Source organism: Chiloscyllium punctatum, chromosome 12 (assembly GCF_047496795.1).
Source record: "Chiloscyllium punctatum isolate Juve2018m chromosome 12, sChiPun1.3, whole genome shotgun sequence".
In the NCBI taxonomy this organism is placed as follows: domain Eukaryota; kingdom Metazoa; phylum Chordata; class Chondrichthyes; order Orectolobiformes; family Hemiscylliidae; genus Chiloscyllium; species Chiloscyllium punctatum.
In genome coordinates, this window is record NC_092750.1 from 33,850,242 (window position 1) to 33,876,867 (window position 26,626).

Genomic DNA, 26,626 nt, shown 5'->3' on the forward strand with positions numbered 1-26,626 from the left:
TCATTCCAACCCATAAAGCATAGGTATGGTTCCTGGGGGGCATGGAAAATTCTTTGAATTTTTTTCCCCAGTGACTGCTGTACAGAATCCTGAGATTCTGAGGAGAGAATATAGGAACTTAGGCAGGAATTTAAAAAGGAGGTCCTCAAGGGTAGTAATATTTGGATTACTCCCAGTGCCATGAGCAAGTGAGGGTACGCATAGGAGGATAGAGCAGATGAATGGCTGAGGACCTGGTGCAGGGGAGAAGGATTCACATTTTTGGATCATTGGAATGTCTTCTGGGGTAGAAGTGACCTGTCCAAGAAGGATGGATTGCACCTGAATTAGAAGGGGGCTATTATACTGGCAGGGAGATTTGCTAGAACTGCATGGGAGGATTTAAACAAGTAAAAGGGGGTGGGGTGGGACCCAGTTAGACAGTGAGGAAAGTGATCAGCCTGAGACTAGTACAATTGGCAAAAAGAGTAAGTCAAACAGACAAGGCAGGCAGAACAAAGTAGATAACAAGGTAGGACTGATAAAGAAAACTGCATTTATTTTAATGCAAGAGGCCTAACAGGGAAAACAGATTAACTCAGGGTATGATTGGGAACATGGGACTGGGATATCATAGCAATTAGAGAGACATAGCTCAGGGATGGACAGGACTGGAAGGTTAATGTTCCAGGGTAGAGATGCTATAGGAAAAGTAGAACTGGGGTCAAGAGAGAAGGAGAGTGCTGTTTCTGATTAAGAATAGCATTACAGCTGCATTTAGGGAGGATGCTCCTGAAAATAATCCAGGAAAATAATTTGGGTGGAACTGAGAAACAAGAAAGGGATGATCACATTATTGGCAGTGTACAATAGAACCCCCTCCCCCACAGTAGTCAGAGGTAAATTGAGAAACAAATTAATAAGGAGATCTAAGTTATCTCTTAGAATAATTGTCTGGTTATGGCAAAGGATTTTAAGTTTCCAAACATACTGGATGGCATGGTGGCTCAGTGGTTAGCACTATTGCGTCACAGCCCCCGGGATCCAGATTTGATTCCAGCCTTGGGCGAATGTCTGTGTGGTGTTTACATATTCTCCCTGGGTCTGTGTTGGTTTCCTCCGGGTGCTCCAGTTTCCTCCCACAGTCCAAAGAAGTGCAGGTCAGGTGAATTGGCCATGCTAAATTGCCCATAGTGTCAGGTGCCCATAGTGTCAGTCAGAGAGAAATGGATCTGGGTGGGTTACTTGCTGGAGGGTCGGTGTGGACATGTTGGGTGAAGGGCCTGTTTCCACACTGCAGGGGAATCAAATCTAATCTAATCAAACTGGAACTGCCATAGTGTTACGGGATTTTGATGGACAGAAATTTGTTAAGTGTATACAGCTGAACCTCAGTTATGCGATGGGCAGGGAGTATTTTGTTCAGATAATTGATCACTTGGATAACCGGAAACAAGCAGTTATTTTTGAGTGCTAGTTATCCAAACATTTCCTGGTTATCTGGTAATACATGCCATAATGCCGTTTAACCAATAACTGATCTATCCTAAACAAGCGGTAATTTAAGTGTCGGTTATTGAACATTTCGTGTTTATTTGGCAAGGCACGTCATAATGCAGTTTAACTGATAATTCGTTAAGAGTGCACAGTATTCGGATAATTGATGTTTGGATAATCAAGGTTCTAATGTACAAGAAAACTTTCTGATTTAGTATGTGAATGTACCTACTGGAAAAGGTGCAAAACTTGATCTACTCTTGGGAAATAAGGCAGGGAAAGTGACTCAGCTGTCAGTGGGGAAGCACTTTGGGATCAGTGACCATAATTCTATTAGTTTTTAAATAATGATGGAAAAGGATAGACCCTTTTAGACCTTTTAGAAAAGTTAAGTTCTAAAGTGGAGAAAGGCCAATTTTGATGGTATTAGGCAAGAACTTTCAAAAGCTGATTGGGGCAGCTGTTCACAGGTAATGGGACGGCTGGAAAATGGGAAGCCTTCAGAAATAAGATAATAGGAGTCCAGAAACAGTATGTTCCTGTTAGGGGAAAGGCAGGGCTAGTAGATATAGGGAGTTCTGGATGACTAGAGGAATTGAGATTTTGGTCAAGAAAAAGAAGGAAGATTCTATCGGGTATAGAGGGTTTCTATAAGCCTTCCCACTTCCAGGCCCATTGACTTTGGGGCTAGAAAGTTCCAGCCCAGAATTTTGTAAATGTCTTGCATGAATTCTTTACTGCTGTATTTTATAAAAGCTATATTCCACCTACTTTCTTAACTGCCTTATTATGTTAACTTACTACTTTGAATAATTTGAGAATATACAGTCCCAGTTCCCTTAACTTCTGCACATGCTTCCATTGTGCATGTGGTGGGACCCACCTGTCCTGTCTTGTAAGTTAATATAGAGAGATCATAGAATCCCTAAGTGTGGAAGCAGGCCATTTGGCCCATTGAGTCCACACTGCTCCTCTTAAGGACATCCCACCCAGCCGAAGCCTCCACCTTTCTGTGACCAATCCACCTGGCTTGCCCAACCCCTGAATATTATGGAACAATTTAGCTGGCCAATCCACCTAGCCTGCACATCTTTGGACTGTGGGAGGAAACCAAAGGAAGCCCACATAGTCATGTGGAAACCATGCAAACTCCACACAGCCATCCAAAGCTGGAATTGAACCCGGGTCCCTGGCGCTATGAGGCAGCATGGTGCTTATCATTGTACCACCCCAGATCATCCTGACAGGGTACCTTACACATACACTCAGTCATTATTATTAAAGACATAGTTAACCTATATTTCGCTACATCTATCCAAGTTCACTGTCCCATGAAGTATTAACTTCTGAGCTAATTATAATATCCATCCAACTCTTACCTTTCACCAACCTGAGGTCTCTTTAATCTTGGTGTCAATCTCCAATAGTGTTCTTGACTGTCTTGGAGGATATATATTCTTTGTGTTCCCTCATCATTTCTTTGGAAGGCAAACACAGTGGGGGAGAGGGATGGCAACTTCTCACAATAACTGGTTCCTGGGTTGTGATAGGTACAATGACCTGAATGGAATAGTAGTAGAGATCAACTAAGGAAAAACTAATTGAAAAGAGAACACAATCGATCACAACCCCTTGGAAAGGAAAACTAGTAACTGAAAATATTCCTGTTATTTCCTTCCACATTACATTTTGGACCAGGATTGAATCTAGCAGGTGAAAGGAAGGACAACGAATATTACAACATAGAGCAGTACAGACCCTTCAGTCCATGCTGTTCTGCCAAGCATTTATCTTAATCTAAGATCAACCTAATTTACACACGCCTCAACTTAATGCCATCCATATGCTTGTCGAGCAGTCACTTAAATGCCTCTAATGTCTTTAACTCTACTACCACCGCTAGCAGTGCATTCCACACACGCTCTGCATAAAGAACCTACCTCAGACATCTCCCCTATACCTTCCTCCAATCACCTTAAAATTATGATCCCTCAAGACAGCCATTTCTGCTCTGGGAAAAAAGTATCTTGGTATCTACTCAATCTATGCCTCTCATTATCTTGTATACCTCAATCAAGTCACCTCTCTTCCTTCTCTCCAGTACAAAAAGCCCTAGCTTATTCAGTGTCTGTTCATAAGACAAGCCCTCCAATCCAGGTAACATCCTGGTAAATATCCTCTGCACCCTCTCTAAACCATTGACATCCTTCCTATAATGAGGTGACCAGATCTGGACATAATATTCCAGGTGTGGTTTAACTAGGGTTTTATAGAGCTGCAGGAAAACCTTGCGGCTCTTAAACTCAATCGCCGTGTTAATGAAAGCCAAAATACTGTACGCGTTCTTAACAACCCTATCAACTTGGGTGGCAACTCTGAGGGATCTATGTGCGTGAACCCTAAGATCCCAGTGTTCCTCCACACTGCCAAGAATCCTGTCTTTAACCCTGTACTCAGCATTCAAATTTGACCTTTGAAATTTATCCAGGTTTAACTCCATCTACCACTTCTCAGTCCAGCTTTGCATCCTGTCAATGTCTTCTTGTAGCCTGCAAAAGCCCTCAACACTATCTACACCACCAACCATTGTGTCATCTGCAAACTTACTAACTCACCCTTCCACTTCTTCATCCAAGTTACTTATAAAATTATAAAGAGCAGAGGCCCACGAAAGATCCCTGCGGGACACCACTGGTCACTGACCTCCTTGTGGAATACTTACCATCCACTATCACTTGCTGTCTTTTTTCAGCCAGCCAATTCTGTATCCAGACAACCAAATTTTCCTGTATCCCATACCTTCTAACTTTCTGAATGAGCCTACCATGGGAAACGTTATAAAATGCCTTATTGAAATTCATGTATACCACATCCACTGCTCAACCTTCGTCACATCCTCAAGTAACTCAATTAAGCTTGTGAGGCCTGACCTACCCCTCACAAAGCCATGCTGACTATCTTTAATCAAACTTTTTTTTCCCAAATAGTCATAAATCCTATCTCTCAGAATCCTTTCCAGTATCTTGCTTACCACAGACATAGGACTGACTGGTCTGTAATTCCCAGGGATTTCACTACTCCCTTTCTTGAACAGGGAACAATAGTCGCTTCCTTCCAATCATCCGGTACTACTCTTGTGGAGAGTGAGGATGCAAAGATCATCACCAGAGGCACAGCAATCTCATTCCTTTCTTCTGGTGGTAATCTTGGATATATCTGGTCCAGCCCTAGGGACTTATCTATCTGATGCTTCCCAGACTTTCCAGCACATCTACTTTCTTAATAGCAATCTGTTCAAGCTTATTAACTTGGTCCATGGTATTCTCGATATCAACAAGGTCCCTCTCTCTGAATACTGAAGCAAAAACCCCTACCTCTTCAGTGTCCAGGCACAAGTTCCCTCTACTGTCCCTGCTCACTGATCATTGTCTTATTCCTCATGTAAGTGTAGAACGCCTTTGGATTTTCCCTAATCCTTCCTGCCAAGGCTTTTTTGTGCCCCCTCCTAGCTCTCCTCATTCCATTTTTGAGTTCTAAAGACAATTCTGCAGACAGGGAAATACAACTTCCCTACTACCCCAAGGATATGAATTTCTCTTCCTATAGATAGTGATATAATTTGTACACTGGCTTCAGAAGGCTGCATCTCTTCAGATAGTAACATGTCAGGAATTCTAATAGGAAGTAAAAGTGCACCATCATCAACTACAAAATAAACTTTTGTCCGAGGATTAATGGGATTTTCCTGCATACCAGTCTGGTCTCCAGACTTGCATGGAAGCTCAGCCTTACTGTCCTGGCATATTCTTGAACAAAGCTTTGTTGCTGATAGAAAGAATATTTGTAGAGTGGATATTTCTTTGGGCAGTTGCTACATAACTGTTAGTAGTTAAGCTTTTGGTTCAGTGGTCTCTTTTAATTAGTTAGACTTCTCCAACTGTTGCTTATTTTAATATGTTCAAGCTTCCACTGATATTGAACTTAAAGTTTTCTAAAGTACTCCTGAGCTGCATAACTCTCTGCATTTTGAGTTTATGCTTCTTTATTGAAAGAAACCTTGAGTGCTTCCATAATAGTGCTGCTGAGATTGACTTGCTGATTTTGGCTAACATTTCTGCAGATTAATAATCTGTAAGTGTTCAACATTAATGTGATCTTGGGTTATGGGTCTCTTTTCCTGAAGAAGGGCTGATGCCCGAAACGTCGATGCTGCCTGACCTGCTGCGCTTTTCCAGCAACACATTTTCAGCTCTGATCTCCAGCATCTGCAGTCCTCACTTTCTCCTTATGGGTCTCCTTTCCCCAGCTACTTTTCTCTGGCTGTTTACAATTGTTGTTACATGTTATTAGTCTGCTCAGTGCAATGAGTAGACAAATTCACCCTTCCTCACTCATCCAGCAAAAAGGCAAGACTCCCTAAAAGAGACAGCAGAGACTTCACCATCATTGGTATCTCATTCACACTTGAAACACCATAGCATACTTTGTTATGGACCAAGTGCTGGGAAATGGGGTTAGAGTAGATCAATGTTTGATGGCCAGTGGGGACATGATAGGCTGAAGGGCCTCTTTCCATGCTGTAATACTCTGAATCTATTCTAACAAGATCCAGATCCTGTTCAGCCAACAGGTCATCTCTCTCTGTGATGGTGACATTTGTTTCACACTAACCTGAAAGAGATTCTAGAATGTTATTGTATGGCTGATGACCATTATTCAGGGTGCATCCTGTTCCTGCTTCTTGTAGTCTTTACTCAAAGAGAAGCGAACAATCTGCTTTATCCTATTCTGGTCCTAGGTACTGTTGTTTTGCCAATTTCCAATGGAGACTTGCTCGTAAAGTATAGAAACAACCTTATTCCAGCTGGTGTATATAGATAATACAAAGTTATACAAATATCACTGCCGAACAAAGAACAATGCTGATTTAAAATAACATAATAAATAGCAATTATCTATCTTCCATTTGCAACAAAGGATAGCCTGCTTCTGTATTTGTATTCTTATTTTGATACCTCCTGCAACTTTAAGTTTTATTGAAGATGGCTGGAGAAATTGAAATTTCAGTTAAACCTGAAAGATTTGATACATTGTCACCATATCTCCATTCAGAGTTAGCTTTGTTGCTATCAACCATTGTACCAGCATACCAGAAAGGGTCTCGTGGATGTACCAGTTCCTCCAAGGAGAATGTAGCCGACACAGATCCTGACCTTATCGCAGTATTGGTTCAAACATGGACAAAATAGCTGAATTCCTAAGGCAAGGAGACAGTGATTCCTTTAACATCAAGGCTGCATTTGACCGAGTGTGGCATCAAGAAGTCCAGCAAAATTGGAGTCAATGGGTTTCCGGAGGAAAACTCTACCAGTGAAAGTCATGTCTGACACATTTGGAAGATTCATAGTTGTTGGAGGTCAGTCATCTCAGCTCCAGCACATCTCTGTAGGAGTTCCTCAGGGTAATGAACAAAGCCCACCTACTTCAGCTGATTTATGAATAAATTTCATCCTTCGTGAGGTCAGAAGCGAAAACATTCACCTTTGATTGCACCATATTCAGCAACATTTCTGACTCCTTAGATACTGAAGTAGTCCATGTTTCACTGTAGCAAGAGCTGGCCTTCAGTTGAAAAGTAAAATTTGTGCCACACAAATACTAGGCAATGACCACTCCAATAAGAGACAATCTAACCACCTCCCCTTGATATTCAATAGCATTACCATCACAGAATCCCCCAATATCAACATCCTAAAGGTTACTGTTGACCAGAACGTGAACTAGATGAGCCATATAACTAATGGCTAGAAGAGCAGGTCAGAGGCTCAGAACACTGTAGCAAGTAACTCACCTCCTGACTCCTCTTGCCCTTTCTCAGCATTGTATGGTGGTTCCGCTCTTGTACAGTTTTTCCTCTCTGCTGTCTGATGATTCGGTCAGTCTCAGTTTGCCATTGTATTATACTATCAGAGTGTTCCTCTTTAGGCCATTTCCCCAGTTTGACAGTCAGCTTAATGGGCTGGTCTCATCCTTTACCCACTCACTCTATTGCCACTGAGCATCAATCAGGCCCCCACTTGCCATTGGTTCTGTAGGTCTTTTACTGCTTGCTACCATGTAGTGGAAATGTGTTTAACTTACTGATAGAAGGCAGTCCATACCTTGTCAATAAGCACCAATAATCATTGTTAAGTGCATACACTATACACAGGAAACAGCACGAGATCTCATCTCCAGAACTTGATATAACTCATGCCCCACTTCCTTGTCATCTGGCATCATTATGACATAGCTCCTGACACATATACACAATAGCTATTACTACTGTAAAGAGATAGTTAACCCCTTTACTCAACAGCTAATTGTTACTTCATTTTTTTTTAGCTTTAAAACACCAACCAATAACCAATCAGCAAAATAGTGAAATATAATATATCTGCTCTGTTCCATCTTGTGTGCTGTGTTACTAGATGCAGGACACAAAAGATCTGGACAAACACTTAATCCTGAGTCTCTGCTATTTGGTTGAGCACAATTAGGACAGCATAGAGATTTCCACTAATATCCCTGGCAAAAGAATTGATAGCCATTGTTAGCTACCTCAGTGATGCTTCTTGGAAAGAGTGCACCCTCAACAAGAATGGTGCCTTTTATATTGAACTCTGGCAGCACTGATGTAGGAAGTTCACACAAGAAACGTGATCACTTGGATGGAATGTAGAGAAATCTCAGTGTTAATGAAACTATATTCCTTTCAAGGAGGGACAGAAGAGATGAGACACAAAAATAATGGCTAACTTTGTTTTGCTTCTAACGTGGTTCTGAACATTACTAGCAAGGCCAGCATTTGTTGTCCATAGCTGAGTAACCTGTTAAGCTATTTCAGAATCAATCACATGTAGGCCAAGCAAAGTGAGGACAGCAGATTTTCTACTTCAATGAGCATGAGTGAATCAGATGGAGCTTTAAACAGGAATCAACATTAGATAGACGGTCAGAAAAACATGAAAGAACTGCAGATACTGTAAATTATAAAGAAAAGCAGAAATTTCTGGAAAAGCCCAGCAGGTCTGATAGCAGCTCTGGTGAGAAATCAGAGTTAATGTTTTGAGTCCAGTGACCCTTCGTCAGAACTGAGGAGAGGTCACTCAACCCAACAGATGTGGGCAGACCTGCTGAGCTTTTACCAGCAATTTCTGTTTTTGATCCATTAGTTAGATGCTTGTCTTTAGATTAGCTTTTTATATTTTCCATATTTTATTGAATTCAAATTACATCTTCTGCCATGCTGGGCCTAGGACTCTTGATTACCAGTCCAGTAACATCACCAGTACACCAGTACCTCGCCTGTATTATTAGATTGATGTCCCTGACTGCATTAAATGAAATGAGAAAAGTCTTGTGGTATAGCTGATAAACCATTGCGTGATACCTGTAAACTTGTATGTTCTTGGTGGCTGTCAGTCTTATATCATGGCAGATGACCTGCCAGATTTCTATTAATCAAAGAGAAATGGGCTGTAGTTCAGTATTACGCTGTCATGTAACTCAAAGAAAATGACTCTCCTTGGTCAATTACTATGTGAGTAGGAAAATTGATACCATAAAGCAGATAAAAGGAGAAATTGATCATTATTGACCCCAGAATACAAATGCTGCATTAACATTCTGAAAGAGCAAAGTGTGAAATCAGAAGTCAGTCGTAATCAAGATGAAAGTTAAAGAGAAAATGTGGGAGAGCGCAAAAGGAGGCAAGTAATCAGCTACCATGGGCTGAATTTTGTTTTGTCCAGAAAGTCCTATTGTCAGGGGCAACAGTGGAAGCTAATCCTGGTTTGACAGCAAGTGGAACTGGGTAGCATATTGCCATCAGGGTCGTCGTCCAGTTATGGATGCCTCAAATAAATGAACTATATTTCAGCAACAATGCTGCTAGCAGTGGCCAATGCTGAGGTTACAGCCTTAGGGAGAGGGTGTGTCTGATGGAGCACCCAAACATAGAGTTGCAATAAGATGGGAAAGTGAAATGTAGCTGCTAGGTCCCAGCGTGGTGAGGTGAATATTTTGGAGCATTGGGGTATGTTGTCATAGGCCATGATGTGGTCATAAAACCTCTTCCCCGAGAACCCATGGAGGCCACTAGTTTTCAAGCAGCAGTCTTCCATGCAGTGGTGGGTCCTCCCAATTCAGGTGAAATGCCCAGAGAGGCAGGAAGGTGAGTCCTTAATGGCGACTCATGTATTCAATTAGCCATTGGCTGGGCAGATGAACAGCAACATTTCTTGATGATGGCAATATAACATAGCTTGTATCCATCCCTCTGTCACAGTTCAATTTGCTGCCAATGATTTTTGAAATTCAGCCAGAGATAGGTACCTGGGCCACCAAGTTCCAGAGATTTCAGTTCATGCGCAATGACATAAAATAAAACTTAATATTACAATACTAGTCAGCTATCAAGAAACTTGTTATTACTGTTGTAAAACTGAAAATTCTTGTGTTCTCTCTATCTTCCTTTTGCTATCCTTACTTCACCATCTCTGCTGTCTTACTTTCATTACTTCTTACACAATTTTGAAATAATGTACCGCAATTTAATTTATTCTGCAATGTCTATTTTAAAATTGTAATTGGTTGGTACCTGTTTTCCTGAATCTTTCCATTCTACAGGCCCATCATCTCCATTTTTTTGAAAACCGATTCAGAAGTTAAATTGTTTTCAGACAGTTAAAGCTCAAGAAATGATCTGCTTCCTCTAGTTGCTGGATAATATGACGGGATTTTTGTTTCCAGCAGGTAGTGGGCAGATTGTCAGCTCTGTCTGCCAATGAAGCCAGTAGGAACCTTAATTGATTTTCATGGTCGAGCGTCATTAACACTGAATCGACAAGCTGCCTGTGCTAATTATGCACCTCCGGTGTTGCCCCTGATTGGAAAGAAAGGAACCTCAACCAGTCAGCTTGAAGGAATCTTAAAGAAGAAGTTTGGAAACATTGGACATGTGTTCATACTATTTAACAACAGAAGGAGGCCAATTAGTTGAAGGTTTTAAGGCTTAGAACTCACAAATGACTGAAGTCAGAATGAGTCCTAGACTCATCTGGAAATCCCTTCTGTAGTTTAACCTTTAACTACTGCTGGAAGTTTATCCCATCCATAGTTTGAGAATAGGTTTAGAAACTCAGAGTAAGAATGTAGGTAGAAAGAAAAATAACAGTGGTCTGAGCAGCATGATTAACATATAATTATAAAAATTCAGATATTCATCTGTTTCTTGATGTGTGTTTTGATCACCTAAATTTAGATCCTTGTGAAAATTAGATGGGCAGACACATGGAAAGTAAACATTTTCTTTTAAATCCCCCAGTAAAAGTGGGAAATTAATGTATTGGTCATACTGGAGTTCCAATTTCAGGTATATAAAACAAGTCAGACCAGTACACATCATCTCCCCCTTTTCCTGTCTTTTTACTGGCCTTACCTGCTGGAATATCTGTCATGACCTACTCTGCCCGAATTTTTTTAAAAGTATAATTTGGAGGTGTTAGTGTTGGACTGGGGTGTGCAAAGTTAAAAATCACACAACACCAGGTTATAGTCCAAATGATTTATTTGGAAGCACTAGACTTCAGAGCGCGGCTCCTTCATCAGGTGGTTGTGGAGTATAAGACACAGAATTTATAGCAAAAGTTTAGAGTCTGATGCAACTGAAATGAAATATTGAAAAAGACCTGGATTGTTTGTTAAGTCTCTCATCTTTTAGAATGACCATGTTGCTTTCCTTCCTTTCATATGTAAATCCCAGAACTTTTTAAAAGTTACATTTTCAAGTGAACTTTAACAATAGGTGCCATGTCAGCTCAAATAATGCATTGAAGGTGTGAGGTTAAAGTCTGTCTGTCTGTGCACAAGTGTTTAGACCGATTCTATTTCTAAGAAAAGGATTTACAGAATCTTATTTGGATTCATGCAGCTTTTGAGCAAAATAAAATGTAATTCTGCAAGTAAAAATTCACCGCACAAATTTATATGTGTGTGTATGGGGGTGGGGGGCATGGTGGGGGGGAGGGAGGAAGTGTGAGTGTCTGTGTGAGAGTGTGTGAATATATATGTATGTGAGTCTAAAGTTGCATAAGTCTGTGAGAGAGTGCTTGTGTAGGTGTGAGTGTAGGGGGGTGTGGATGTATGAGTGTATGAGAGCTTGTGTATGAGAGAGTGACTGCATGGGTGTAAGGGTCTGTAGGAGTGTGTGTGTGTGTGTGTATGCGCGGTTATGTGCATGTGTGTGAGAGAGTCTGTCGTGCAGTGAGGTCACCTGCAGTGTGAAATGAACCCAAGGTCCCGGCTGAGGCCATCCCCATGGATACCAAACTTGGCTATCAGCTCTGCTCGTTCACTTTGCGCTATTGCCTGTCCCGAAGTCCACCTTGGAGACTGGTCACCCAAAGGTCCATTAACAGCACGTCCATATGCCAAGATTCTCTACATTATAGGACATCATGGATGGTTTGTATGTGGCCAGCTAGGTTCAAAGAGCCAGATGAGCCACTCTGCTCCTATTCTGATATAGATATTTTAATCAATCTGTTAAGACACGTTAATGATACACTGCTGAAGCAAATGCAACTTGAACCTGAGCCTTCCAGCCCAGAGGTAGGGACACTACCAGTGTACCACAAGCCTCCCAAATCTGTTTGTTGCATTCTTACATTCTACCTTGAAATCAATGGACATTATGCTGAATGCCTGCTCCTGATTTGCATGAGACCTAAGTCAATGCTGCATTCGCCTAGTTCTTTCATTTGGTCAATTAGTGGCGAGATAAATTTGAGCACAGTTCAAGATGAAAACTTGGGTTATGCACTAATTTATAATCTGGATGGAAAAATATTTTTAAAGCTGGACAAGTTATGTCTCGTTTGTTAGGCTCTCCAATGACCTAATTTCAGTCTGTTCTTGGAAAAAGCCTTTAGCATTGATCTATGTCTAACTGAAAAGGCCAATACCTGAAGCACAGTTCTTTGAGCACATTAGGCAGAGTATCGTCTCAACTAGTGCAAGCTGGAGTACGGGATTTGCTTCCCTTCCATCTTTGGTGCAGCTCTGCCTCATTCTTAAGATGTTTGGACTCAAAGTCATGATGCATCACCAAGTTGTCAGCAATTTAAATGATTTGGAGCAATTTTTTTTTATGACCAGATCCTGGATGAGGTTTCTTACATCCTTAAGGTTCCACATGGGCTACCACAAATTGTCAAGTCCCCAGAAGATGAGATATGAATTCGTTTCCCTTCCTTATTCACCGATACCCCCCTATTGGTTACAATATTATTAAGTCACAATCCTTCGGATAGTTTTCTCCTGGACCAAGTGAACTTAGGTCTTGAAAGGGGCCAGTTTGACCATGCTTTTCTGAATTAACAAGAGTGACCTTACTGGTTGCTAAACAAAGGAGGAAATAATAACACAAGATATATGCACACAGATTAGAAATCAGAAGGAAATCCAAAAAAGATAAAAGCTAAATCTAAAGCTACACGGTAAATCTCTGTGCGCCATTTGTAAAGAGTAGATAGTGAAATGTTAATAGTTGCAGATGAGTTAAGATCCTTTAGTTCTGTTTCCTTTTGACTGGCTTGCTGTCTCGCTGGCTCCCAGCACTCAGAGCGAGAGAATCCTTTTATTATAATATCGCTTGTAGGTAGTTATTCAGTTATGACTTTCACAGCTCACTAGCTCTTCAACCTAGGCTAGTGCTAGAGCATATGAGTACCTCAGTCCATTGGCAGACGTGGGCACCTTAGCACACTAGCACACCTTATGGATGGTTTGTATGTGGCCAGCTAGGTTCAAAGAGCCAGATGAGCCACTCTGCTCCTATTCTGATATAGATATTTTAATCAACCCGTTAAGACATGTTAATGATACACTGCTGAAGCAAATGCAACTTGAACCAGAGCCTTCCAGCCCAGAGGTAGGGACACTACCAGTGTACCACAAGCCTCCCAAATCTACATCCATAATGCTGTTACACATTAAGGAAAGCTTCAGAGTGTCTTTGAAGCATTTTCTTTGTCCTCCCCTTGGATCCTGGCCATTTGATTGTTTAGAAAACAGGACCTTGGCGGGGATATGCTTTTCAGCTAGCTCACACAAATTTGTTTTTGCTGAAGTTTTGTCTGAATGCTTGTGGATCTGGCTTCCTTTAGCATTTATTCATCCTCTTACATCCTCCTGTTATACCCGGAGGATACAGTGGAGGCATCGCTAATGGAATTTGTTCAGCACTGTTTCCATGTTACTGATGCACCATCTAGCTAGGTTTCAGATAGTACAGTACAGGCATGTTATTAAACTGTTCGACAGAGCACAAGAAGTTTTCTTTCAAGTTGTCTACACACAAAATACTTTGTTGAAAATGTGTCTTTCCTAACTGCTGTCTGAGCTAACTTCCAGTCCCTGCTATTAATATATCCTAGACCAGTAAAGTGCACCTGAAATTATGTTTTGCACTCCTCCTGAAATTGCTCATTTGGAAAATGTAGGCAGCTACAGTTAACTCAAGGATATTTGCTTGCGTATGATGATAATGGTAATTTATGAGCGAAATTGTTTTGTGAGCTTTGGAAGTTCTTGCAGCATTTCCATGTTCAAAAATCTGTGGGAGTAAAAATAATTCTTACAACTAGGCAAGTCAGTGCTTTCAAAGAAACTTCATTTTTTTTGTATCAGCATTCGTGTTTATATATGGCAATAGTCTGGTTTATATTGCCTTTGGGTGAATCTCAGCAATCGATGGTAATAATTTAGTTTACTATCTTATATAAATTTAAAAGACATTTCATTCTCACTTCCAGGCAGCTGATGTAAGCAAGTGTTTTTTTTTGGCAAAATAAACTTATTTTCAATTCCGTGAATCACAAATTATAAAATATGTACTCACACAGCTCTAAGTTGATGACCTGGAACACTGACTTTCACAGGGCAGACATTGCAATTAATATGACTGGACTTCTCCAGATGTTTCATAATTTTGTACATTTCTCCAGGGCTGCAGAGAATTTCCCCATTACTAGCACGGTAGGTGATTGTGCTGTCAGCAATATGAACAAATCTCAGCTTGAATACACCCAGTAACCTTAACAGCTCAACGTAATACGTTTGGTTCCAGGAGGGATTAAAGTGCAATGGCAGGATTCCTGATAGGAACTGTAATGATGGATGGTAGCTTGCTGTCAGTAAATGATAGAGCTTTGAAATGAAAAATACAAATTTTCTGTGTCATGTTTACACATTAAAGTAAGCAGGCTTGTTTTGTCTTTGGGCAAATCACAACAATAGATGGTGGTAATTGAGTTTACTTTATTATTGTAAACAGTTAAAATACATCCTCATCCTCACTTTTCGGCTCTTTGCTATAGGAACATTTCTGCAATAAGGCTACTGGAATTTATACTGTATTATAAGCTAAAATTGGGGATATGCAATTTGCCATATTCATCACACAAGAAATATAGTTCTCGTGAACTATAGCAACAGAAAAAATATAGCCTTTAGTACTATTACAAAATTATTTCCTAGTTCAAAAATTGACAGGACTCAAAGGTGTTGTGAATGTAATGTGTTTGAGAGAAGACAACTTGAAATTTCACTTGAGGGCACTTACTTCTCAACTAAACACTTGTGGCCCCTTCAACTTCTTACCAGTTTCTTTTGAGTCAGGGTAAACAGTTGCAGCTTCACAGAATCCCTACAATGTGGAAGCAGGCCATTAAGTCCACACTGACTCTCCAAAGAGCATCCCACCCAAATCCAACCTCTTACACTATTTTTGTAATCCCCATTTCCCATCTCTTATCCACCTGGCTTGCACATCTCTGGACACTACGGGCAATTTAGTGTGGCCAATCACCTAACCTGCACATCTTTTAGACTTTGGGGAGGAAATTGGAGCACCCAGAGGAAACACACAGACATGGAGAGAATGTGAAAACTCTACACTGTCACCCAAGGCTGGGTCCCTAGTGCTATGAAGTAGCAATGCTATCTGCTGAGCCATCGTGCTGCCCAAACTATATTCTTAATCTGGCAAACTATACTTTTTTTAAATTATGGAAACTAAAGGGCTTACCATTATGATCAGGTGAGAAGGGGTGATTGGCTTTCCTCTTTTTAACTTCCTCTCCATCAATCACACACTTGTATCTCCTTTTATCACACAATATCGCACTTTATTTAAAATGTAATTAACTAGATCAAAATGAAGGAGCTAAATAACAAGATTTTCTTAAGCAAAAAATGAATTTTATTGCCTTCTAACCTGAGAAAAATAATAAAAATGTAATTAAACACACATAAATACAGTTCAATAATCTTAAAAGGGATGCGTATACAGACAGGAAATAAAACCAGCTGCAATTAAAAGTTTTTTGTGCTGTGAAAATGAGTTGCGTGTGAAAATGGCTGTTTATTGTCTTCTTTATTCTACGCTGCCAAAGTTCCCAGATCATGAGCTTTCAATTTATAGTGGTTGTTCCAAGTTGCTTTTTCATTGATCACAAACTTTTGATGATGGAGAAAGGCAGAGAGAGAAAGTATCTTCTGGCTTCAAAATCCATTTAATCTTGTCTCTCCCTTGCTGCCCCAAGCAGCTGTTGATATAGATCCACTTGTATATTCCAGAGTCTGCTCATTGTTTGTCCGAGCTGGGAAACTGACTTTCGTATGACAGCGTATAAAGTTATCATACACATGCCAATCAAATAGGGACACAAATTCCTTGATGCTGATTTAGTTGTTTAGTTTCATTGTCTTTGGATGCAATGATAATTTCAGTGCTGTTGAATTTTGTATATGTAACACTGGTTTCATGAACTTTTCCTCAGGCTATGGTTATATGGTGAGCCAGTTAGGCCGTATTGTCCTTATTAAAAGTTACTTTAGTCCATGAAAGTCTTGGGTATAAAAGTCAGATGAAGAAATTGAGTATTGATAGTCTATTTTTACTATGTTCATAACAATTACATAACATAACTTCCTAAATATTAATTACCATGATATTTTTACAAAAATAATTTATGTTCCATCCACTTCCTTAAGGTCTCCTCCCACCATATTTCATAGTTGTCTGTCAGTTTGCTTTGTAATTAGGAAACATATTTCTTCTGCTCACTATTGATGGCTGCTCTGTTCCCCTCACAAATAACTTGCCTCCTGTAGGGATCTTTAAACATTCACTATTTAGCTCTTATTTTTCTAATCAGTCTGTTTAGAGATGTTATTGTACACTTCTGGAGCAAGTTGGACGTGAACCTAGACCTTCTGGCTCAGTGGTAGGGACACTATCACTGCACTACAAGAACCCTTCCAATGTAATTGCTCTTTGACATAGTTGCAAATTGGAACTCAAGATGTAATGATTTAGAAGTGAGTTACCTTGCTGCAATGTTTCAGAATATGTCCACATTATTAGGCTGGTATGTGTACAGTTATTTATTAGTTCAATAATATCATGAGAAGAACATGTATTTATTTATGGTTCTTTAAAAAATTGAACACAACAGTTTAAAAAATTGTAAATGCTCAACATTTTATTGCTGATGTTTTTCTCCTACAGCACTTCAGAGAACACCTTGATACCCTGAATGCAAAGGGGATCGGGATGCTCGGTTCCGCTTTAACTGAAGCTTTCACCCTTCTGAAGCAGGTACTAGCATTCTCACCTTTCTCATAAATTTGTGTGTTTAACTTTAAATGGTGTAACCAATAAATAATGGCCAATGACTTCCAAGTGAGTGAAATTAGATAAATATATTTTGAAAATGTGAAAATGGCATATAAAAATAAACAGATCTTTTTATATTTGGTTTTACTCTGTCCACTGTTCACATAATAAAGCATTTTGAGGTATGTTTTTACTTTTGAGCAGTGCAATGGAATATAATTAAATTAGTGCACAATGGATTGGTAGCAAATCAGGTCCAATATAGAACAAGGCATCAATTTTCTATTTGCCCACTTTATCAATGCTGCTGTTAGTAATTGTTGCTTCCTTTGACCCCAGCTGACTCAGCAGAAACAATAGACATCAGTTTTGTATGACATAAAGTTAAATATAGATATATTTTATTTTAGATTAGATTACTTACAGTGTGGAAACAGGCCCTTCGGCCCAACAAGTCCACACCGACCCGCCGAAGCGCAAGCCACCCATTCCCCTACATTTACCCCTTTACCTAACACTACGGGCAATTTAGCATGGCCAATTCACCTGACCTGCACATCTTTGGACTGTGGGAGGAAACCGGAGCACCCGGAGGAAACCCACGCAGACACGGGGAGAACATGCAAACTCCACACAGTCAGTCGCCTGAGTCGGGAATTGAACCTGGGTCCCTGGCGCTGTGAGGCAGCAGTGCTAACCATACATTTTTATTATCTTTGCCATTTATACATCATTAATTCCTCACACCACATTAAACAGATCCAACCATATCTTCACAAAATATCTTCCATTCTTTAAAACTTACTTATTTTATGTCAGTCACTATACTTCTGACTCACGTATTCACAGTTTTTCTGGTCTCTATGGTACAACACATTGCCAAAGAATTTGCCATGCTATGACCATCACCAATAAGGAACAATCTAAGCACTGCTCATGACACTCAATGGTGTTACCACCACTGAATTCCCCACTATTAATATTCTTTGCGCTTGCCATTGGCCAGAAACTCAACTGGACTGGCCATATCAATGCTACAAGAGTGAGTTAAAAGTTAGGAATACTGCGGTGTGTAACTCATCACCTAACTCCCCAAAGCCTGTCCATCATGTATAAGGCACAAGTGTGATGGAATATTCCCCACTTGCACTGATGGGTGCAGCTCCAATGACACCATCCAGGACAAAGCAGCCTGCTTGATTGTTAGCACATTCACAAACATCCACTCCTTCTATTACCAACATTCAGTAGCAGCAATGTGTACTATTTACAAGATGCACTGCAGAAATTCACCAAAGGTACTCAGAAAGCACCGTATAAATCCACAATCACTTCCATCCAGAAGGACAAGGGCAGCAGATACATGGGAAGTCCACCACCTGCACATTTCCTACCAAGCCACTCGCTATCCTGACATGGAAATATATCACCATTCCATCACTGTCATTGGGTCAACATTCTGCAGTTCCCTCTGGAATTGCAATGTGGATCGACCCACAGCAGGTAGACTGCAGCTCACTACCACCTTCTCAAGGGCATGGGCAATAAATGCTGCCCACCCAGCGACAGTCACATCCCATGGATGATTATATTGTCGTCAGGAGACAGGGAATTGACCTACATGGTGTGCTAAGTATGGTCACATACCAGCTGATTGTTGAGAGAGTGGCATTACTTCAGTTGTGGTGCATTGCAGATTTAACATGTGATGTCTGCAAAGTGATGTGGTCAATGCCAATCTGCACCATAAGGGAGCCTGTAATCATCACAAAGCCACATGTTCTCTCTGTTTGCCACTCCCTGATGAGAGAGAATGAAATGTATTAAACTCACTTTACACACACAGTCTTATTGAACTCCCTTATGCAGCAGTGGGTAATAAACTGGGAAATTTTATAGATATCACCTGCTATAGTCTGGCAGGAGTCTGGTCCATTTATGTCTTTGGTTGCACTCACCTTCACAGTCACAGGCAATGTTGTCTTCACTACTGTCTGAGGCTGTAAATTATGGCTACAATAATGACAGATTTCAATGAATATTATCTTAGAAACATTATGTCTCATTGAATCTGAGGGAGGTAAATTGCTTCCTTAATTTTTTTTGGATTCCAGGCTCTTAAAGTCTTTTCCCTCTCCTCCTCCTCACTCTTCCAGCCGCTTGTCCTCTTCTGTGTTGCCTCCACTTATTCTCCTACACTGAAGGAATACAAATGACTACAACATTACCTAGAAGCAGTGGGTCTGAATAGAATCTATGATGTTCGGGACCAATTACTTCATTATCTGCCACACCACTCCCGATAGGTTCCAACCTTAAAAAAAAGAGCAAATATTTTTACAACATTAGCAAACACCAGTGGAAATCAATAACTAATTGGTGTGTAATTTGGAATTCCTTAAAATACCACTGGTAGGGCTCCTGCCTTTGCTGCATGCCAATATTCTAAGGTTAAAAGGGTGAACTCCAAAATGTCAGAGCTGGCATTAGCCAGCTTAGTGGTGCCATGACTTGCCTATTTTTCATTCTTCTGCAACGTGGACTTTGCAAACATGTCAATGATAGCTCAACTGGAAATGCATATACTATGGATGCCATTGTTGGATTTAAACTGCACCAAAAATAGTTACACTGCATTGGACCTGATTTTCATACCCAGATTGATAGAAAACATGGATCAGGTTTCTGTACTGAACAAGAGTTGCAAATGACTTTATTGTCAGCATAAAATACTACTAATTAAAACTCTTATCCTTTTTATAAACTTTCCCTTATGTACACAGAAACAGACAAACAGAGATGATAAAATAGGTTATGAACAAAGGGGTAAGCCTGGAAAGAGAGTTCAGTAGTTTTTGTTCCCAAGTTCTGATTGTGTGATTATCCATATGATTTTTCTGCTGGCCAGCATATTGTTTTAGACTCCTTTTCCCAATGCTTCCACTTGTTGGTAAGACTCACAAGGTGGTTGATTCACTTATAAAGAGGCAGTTGTATCAGTTAGAAGTCACAACAGTTATTGCAGAAAAGATAAACTGGTTTGCTTCAGGTAGCCGCAGAGAACAGAGGGAGAGAGAGAGAGACCATTCTTGAACTAGGGAAGAACTGGACACCTATCTCTCTCTCTCTCTCTTTCTCCCTCTGTCTCTAAAATTTGTTCCCAGCTCCGAGCTGTGCAGTTCCTGAGAACCAAGCACACAGTTATGGTTAAGCAGAAGAGGGCTCTAAATTGATAAATGGGCACTAGTCCATAGACCAATCAACTTCTTGTGGTCAGCAAAAACTACATCCATAATATCCCTTTAGCTCCAAATTATTTTAAGCTCAGAATTCAATTACTGCTTGTTCAAACATTTGTTTACACAGTGTCTGGCATTGGTGTTGGGTTACTAGCTTTTCAAAACCTACATCTTCTTTGTCAGTTCCTCAGGGTCGAGGATGACATGTTTCCGCTCTGCGGGGTGGTGGTGGGGGGGTTCTGTAAATAGAACAATTGTGAAGCCACAGACTCTGTCATCAGTGGGACAGTTGATGTTTGAGGAGTTGGGTGTGTGTGACACTCTGGATTCTGTGCCATTTTTCCACTGCTTGAGCTTGGCCTCCACATGCTCCACTGGGTAATATTTGAAGTGGTTTATGGATACTTCTTCTCCATTTTGTGTGTTCTGGGGCAAATGATTCCGATGTATTTTGGGTATGCTGTATTTGTTTAAGAAGGCTTTCACACTGACCTTGTAGTGTTTCCTATGCTCTGCTAGTTATTACTTGCCACTGCGGAGCTTGGAGTAGAGCACACATTTCGGGAGATCTCAGATCCCACCCTGACTTTATAAATAAGCCTACTGATAAGAGTGGTTCTGTTGTTGTCTGACCTCGACAGAGGTCACAGACAGAGGATGTGCCAGGACACGGTCACAGACAAAGGATGTGCCTGGACACAGTCACAGACTGACAATGTCCTGGAACACAGTCACAGACAGGGATGTTCCAAGACACAATCACAGAACTGTGTTACCTGGTGCAGCAGGATCTGTGAACTGAATAGATGGGTGGCATTCTCTTCATGCTGGCAATGAAAATGACAGCTGTATTAAACTTTTATGCACGTGGCTGCACCTGAGGATCCACTGCGGACCTGAGTGGGATGTCTCAATTCTCAACCCACAAATGTCTCAACGCTGTTACCAATGCAATTTATACACAAACACACCACTTTGTCTTCTTTCCCTGTGGTGTGATTACTGCTGAAGCACAGACGGTAGGGTTTGTCAACATAGCTGCCTTGCAGTGCACTATAAAATGTACATACATTGTGTTGAGAACACCATATCATAATGTGGGAAATTTCATCAATAGAAAATGCTTCTCTTCAGTAAATGTACAACCATCTGTATTCATGAGAACTACATCTTAACTGCCTGGATTAGTCTGGGGTGACATTGCAATACACTTCAGAAAGAGTGTGCCACATAATTTTTGCACATTGAGCAAGGGGAACATCACCTTTACAATAGAGCTGTGCAGTGTGGGGTGCAACAAGCCAGGCAGGACTGAATTGAAACCTACTCCCAATAGATGTGAGTTGAGTGAGGTCATCATTCATTGACTGTAAGTTTGTTTTAATTCGAAAGGCAAGCAGAACTGTTTATTCATTGAAGCTTTTCCTGTAATAACATCATCAACTGTTTAACACTAGGAAGATGTTGTATTATGCTGGCCATTAGAGAAAGAATAGTGCTAAGGATTGGTAGCCTCAGTAGCTTCATTCTTATAGCTGCAGTTTCTATAATAGTTGAGGAAACAGGGGGTACTACGTTTACAAATATGATCTATTTTTAATGACGCATGCCACCTTTGTGTCCTCGGAAACTTTTCTTTTCCATTTCCCTCCCACTATGTGTACTATGAAGGGATAATCCTGTCTAAGAAACAGAGCGATAGAGGAGGTATGATTCGGACATAATAAGGTGAACAGCAAAGAACTATTTGAGATAACTCGCTCGAGAGTTATCACAGGGAGAAGCTCTATATGAAACTCCCCAAAATTGACACTTTGCCAATTTTTGGTCAAATTCAGCCCATTATTTTTGTTTTCATTTTAACAGCTACAATTCTCATGTCCTGTGCTATTAATTTGGACTAAAGTTTGTTCGTTAACTTTATAATATTTATCAGATTGTACGATTTCTTTCATATTTCCCATTTTTGTAGTTGGATTTCACTTTGTTTGACATGTAACACTTGTGCTGGAGCAAACTGAGAGACTACAATCAACACAAATAATATACTACTATTTATTCAAATGCTGCTGACAGGGAGAAAGAGGGTACTGCAGAAAAAGAAGCAGTATCTGTATTTTTGGGAAGCTATTGAACACAGCATAACAAAGCCACCAAATGTTATAATTGTACTGATTAAGTAGCACACTGGCTGTATTAAAGAGTCTAAACAATTGTGATTGCAACCATCTCTTGATTTGATATTTATTTACTAGCAGACTAATGAAATCCAACCTCAAAGCTTAGATTGTGATTTTTTTAATCGAGATTCTCTCAGTCGTGTAGTTTAACATTGTGTGAAGACCTGTGCAAACACAGGGAATTAGTGTAAAGCGTATTTACAGTGTTTTCCTTTGGTTCTCCCATTGAAGTTAGATTAACTGATTGGGAAATCCTTGGCGAATTTGCTCCACTCCAACCCAACATGTTGTTCGTGTATGATAACTAATTTCAATAAGCAATGTCCCTCAAAAATGGTACAAAGTAATTAAATGCATATTTTTATTTTAACCCTCATTATATATTTCAAATAGAGGGGATTATGCTATAATAACTATTTCATAAAATATACAGTGCCTAATATATTAAACATCCATCGAGATGTGAGTGCCTGCTAAATAGAAAATCCTCTGCTGTTTTTTGCAATAGTGATAAGGGGAAGAATACTGCAAAATAGTTGATAACAGGGTGATTTGTACTAAAATGAAATTTGCTGGTTGACTTACATAAACAATAGTGTGCCTCTTTCAATATATTCACTAACTCAAAGTTAGATAATCAACTCACAAACTTTCCAAGTTGAATCTGTGGCAGTTCTGATGATGTAAAGCATCAAATATCCATTAATTATTTTAGAAAAGAAAATAGGACATGTGGGTTGTCATTTGGCAACAACTGCAATTATCCTTTGGCAAATGAATTCAATCTCACCAGTGATTAGGCCTATTTTTAAAATATTTTTTCAAGAAATTTGAGTCTTTTTTGACATTTGAATGACTGGCAATCACAATAAAGACTATAAATGTCAGAATGCATTGAAATTTTTCTTCCAAAAGACAAATCATTAGAAGCTAATTGTAGTTCATCACAGAATGCTTGTCATTGGCATTTATAATGTAAATAGGTTCCATACCCACTGGGTTAACTAATATAATGAACATTCTATACATATGTTGGCTGAGATTGCAACTGATGTTAATTCTATCAGTTAAATTTTATTCCTAACATTTTCAAAAATAAGTTCTCATCTTGATCAGTATTTAAGGACCTCCTAGAACCAATAGAGGATTAATTTTATTGCATATTATTAAAATCATTTGAGTTTGTTCTACATTTTTTTCCCGGAAGCACATTTTAAAACCTTACACAGAATACTGCGGTATTATGTTACTGCCACCTGGAGGAAAGTAATGAAAATTACATACTAAATCAAAGTTAAAAATCACACAACACCAAGTTATAGTCCAACAGGTTTATTTAATAACACTAGCTTTCGGAGCGCTGCTCCTTCCTCAAGTAAATGTGGAGTATAAGATCATAAAACACAGAATTTATAGCAAAAGTTTACAGTGTGATGTAACTGAAATGATATATTGAAAAAGACCTGGATTGTTTAAGTCTCTCATCTTTTACATGAATCCACGTAAGATTCTGTAAATCCCTTTTTTTTAGAAATAGAATCAGTCTGAACATTTGTACACAAGCAGACAGACTTTAACCTCACACCTTCAATGCATTATCTAAGATGACATGGCACCTGTTGTTAAAGTTCACTTGAGAATGCAACTTTAAAAAAGGTTTTGGGATTTACATATGAAAGAACTGAAACCAACATGGTCATTCTAAAAGATGAGAGACTTAACAAACAATCCAGGTCTTTTTCAATATATCATTTCAGTTGCATCACACTGTAAAACTTTGGTATAAATTCTGTGTCTTACAATATTGTACTCCACAACTACGTGATGAAGGAGCATTGCTTAGAAAGCTACTGCTTCCAAATAAACCTGTTGGACTATAACCTGATGTTGTGTGATTTTTAACTTTGTACACCCCAGTCCAACACCAACACCTCCAAATCAACAATAAATGAACCAATTGTCCAGTTGATCCAAATACGGCAAGTTAACATCAAATAAACTTTGTTTAATGAATGACAAGTCAATTTATTGGTAATGTGCAGTAAGATCTGAAAAACTGATTACCGTAATATTTATTGTATAATACCATGTTTTGCTACAAAACCATTAAATATTTGTGGCAGTATAGCAATATTGCACATATGGTAGTCTCGCACATACTTGAGGATGAAGCCAGGCCTTATGAGACCAAATCTAGCCTTTATACATAATGAAAAGGTATCTTGTGAATCTGGTGACCTTGAAAGCTGCTAACAGGTAGGATAGTTCCAAGTTCCATCCCACTTTGGTGTTGAGGTTTTGTTACAAGTTTGAGGAAAATTGAGACCCTTTGACACCCAGATGGATAAGGAAGTGAGCAAATGAGCTGTGGTTCTGGTTCCCATTCAATATTATTCAGTAATCTAAGTAAAATACTCTTCAATTAGCTGGATGAGTGCAGCTCCAATAAAACTCATAATGTTTGGCACCGTCCAAGACAAAACAACCCCCTTGATTGGTACCACACTCAGAATAACTCACTATCTCCACTATCGATGCTTAGGAACAGCAATGTGTACATTTTCAAGATGTACTGCAGAAATTCTACAAGGATCCTTAGACATAACCTTCCAGACCCACGAACACTTCCATCTCAAAGGAAAAGGCAGCAGATACATGGGAACACCATCATCTGCAAGTTCCCCTGAAAAGCCTCACACTATCTTGACTTGGAAATATATCTCTGTTGCTTCAGTTTTGCTGGATCAAAATCCTGTATTCTCTTCCTGAACAGCATTGTGGGTCTAGGTACAGCACATGGACAGCAGCAGGTCAAGAAGACAGCTGACCACCACCCTCTCAAGGACAACTAGGGATGGGTAATAATTGCTGGTCCAGACAGTGTTGCCCACAATCCAAGAATGAATTGAAAAAAAATATGAGCAGTCAAGTGAGGGAAAATTTAGGCTTTGCTGTTTTTCAGTCATGAATTTCCCATTTTGCATTGTGAGTTATTTGCTGGAATGCTTCTGTTGTTAAAAAAGATCATCTCCTAACACGACAAAAGCCTTCCATATTTTAAACTGAACCTTGAAAGGTTAATGGCAGGAAATGATTACTCAGCCGAAAGGACCCTTAGATTTTCTTCATTAATTACCTCACAGCTATGTTGACTTTAATGTTTGATAACAATAGGAGATCAATAGTTACGATGCTCACAGGGAAACTGAATTTAAAAGATAAGACTTACTTGTGAATGAAAATTGATTTTTTTTAAAATGTTCTTCGTCCCTTTCAAAATGAATAGTTCTAAATGAAACAAAGTAAAAGAGCCTTTGTGACATATCCTAACATAAACAATGGGCACAGAACGGCAATCATCTGGATTCTTTGTTTTCCCTTATTATCAGTGGAAGAACAATATAACCTGTCCAAACAATTTAGCTCATATAAATGAACGAAAAATACAAGAAGGGTGTGATAAGTGAAGAAAGCTTTGTACAAAAGGTGGTGCACCTTAAATTTTGATGCCCTTTGTGTAAAAAAAGTTAGTTATTTTAACGTACTCTCACTTCCTGTATTCTCCTTTGCCCAGTTTAACACCACTGGTCATGGAAGCACTTGCAGCCAAGCTATTATGCTGGTTACGGATGGAGCTGTGGATACTTATGATACGATATTTGCAAAATACAACTGGCCAGATCAAAAGGTAAGCTGCAGATGCTATATGTCACATTTTAGTTTTCTGTAATCATCATTCAGTTGCATATATTGACAGCAGAAGTTCTTCTTGTATTGTATTGTTTAGCTTCTTTGCTCATGTAGCATCAACAAATTTAAGAATAAATCAACGTTATACAGAAAAAAATATATTAATGCTGCCATAATTGTATTTTGTTCACTTTGAAATCATTATTGAAATTCTGTCTTTCTATTCATGAGAATCACATGCTAGTCATAATATTGGTTGTCATTCAAAATAATATGTGTGTTGTTGTTCTTCTTGTTGCATTATGGGCTCAGAAATG

At 39.5% G+C, this 26,626-nt stretch overlaps 1 protein-coding gene across 2 annotated transcripts in view; it reads left to right on the forward strand.

Annotated features, from left to right (window-relative positions):
- cacna2d3a (calcium channel, voltage-dependent, alpha 2/delta subunit 3a) overlaps positions 1-26,626 on the forward strand; it is a 950,991-nt gene that overhangs the window by 506,547 nt on the left and 417,818 nt on the right. For both annotated transcript variants that reach the window (XM_072582307.1, XM_072582308.1), the window contains exons 10-11: positions 17,093-17,182; positions 26,194-26,307. In XM_072582307.1, coding sequence (XP_072438408.1) covers positions 17,093-17,182; positions 26,194-26,307 — 204 coding nt within the window. The remainder of the gene's footprint in view (positions 1-17,092; positions 17,183-26,193; positions 26,308-26,626) is intronic.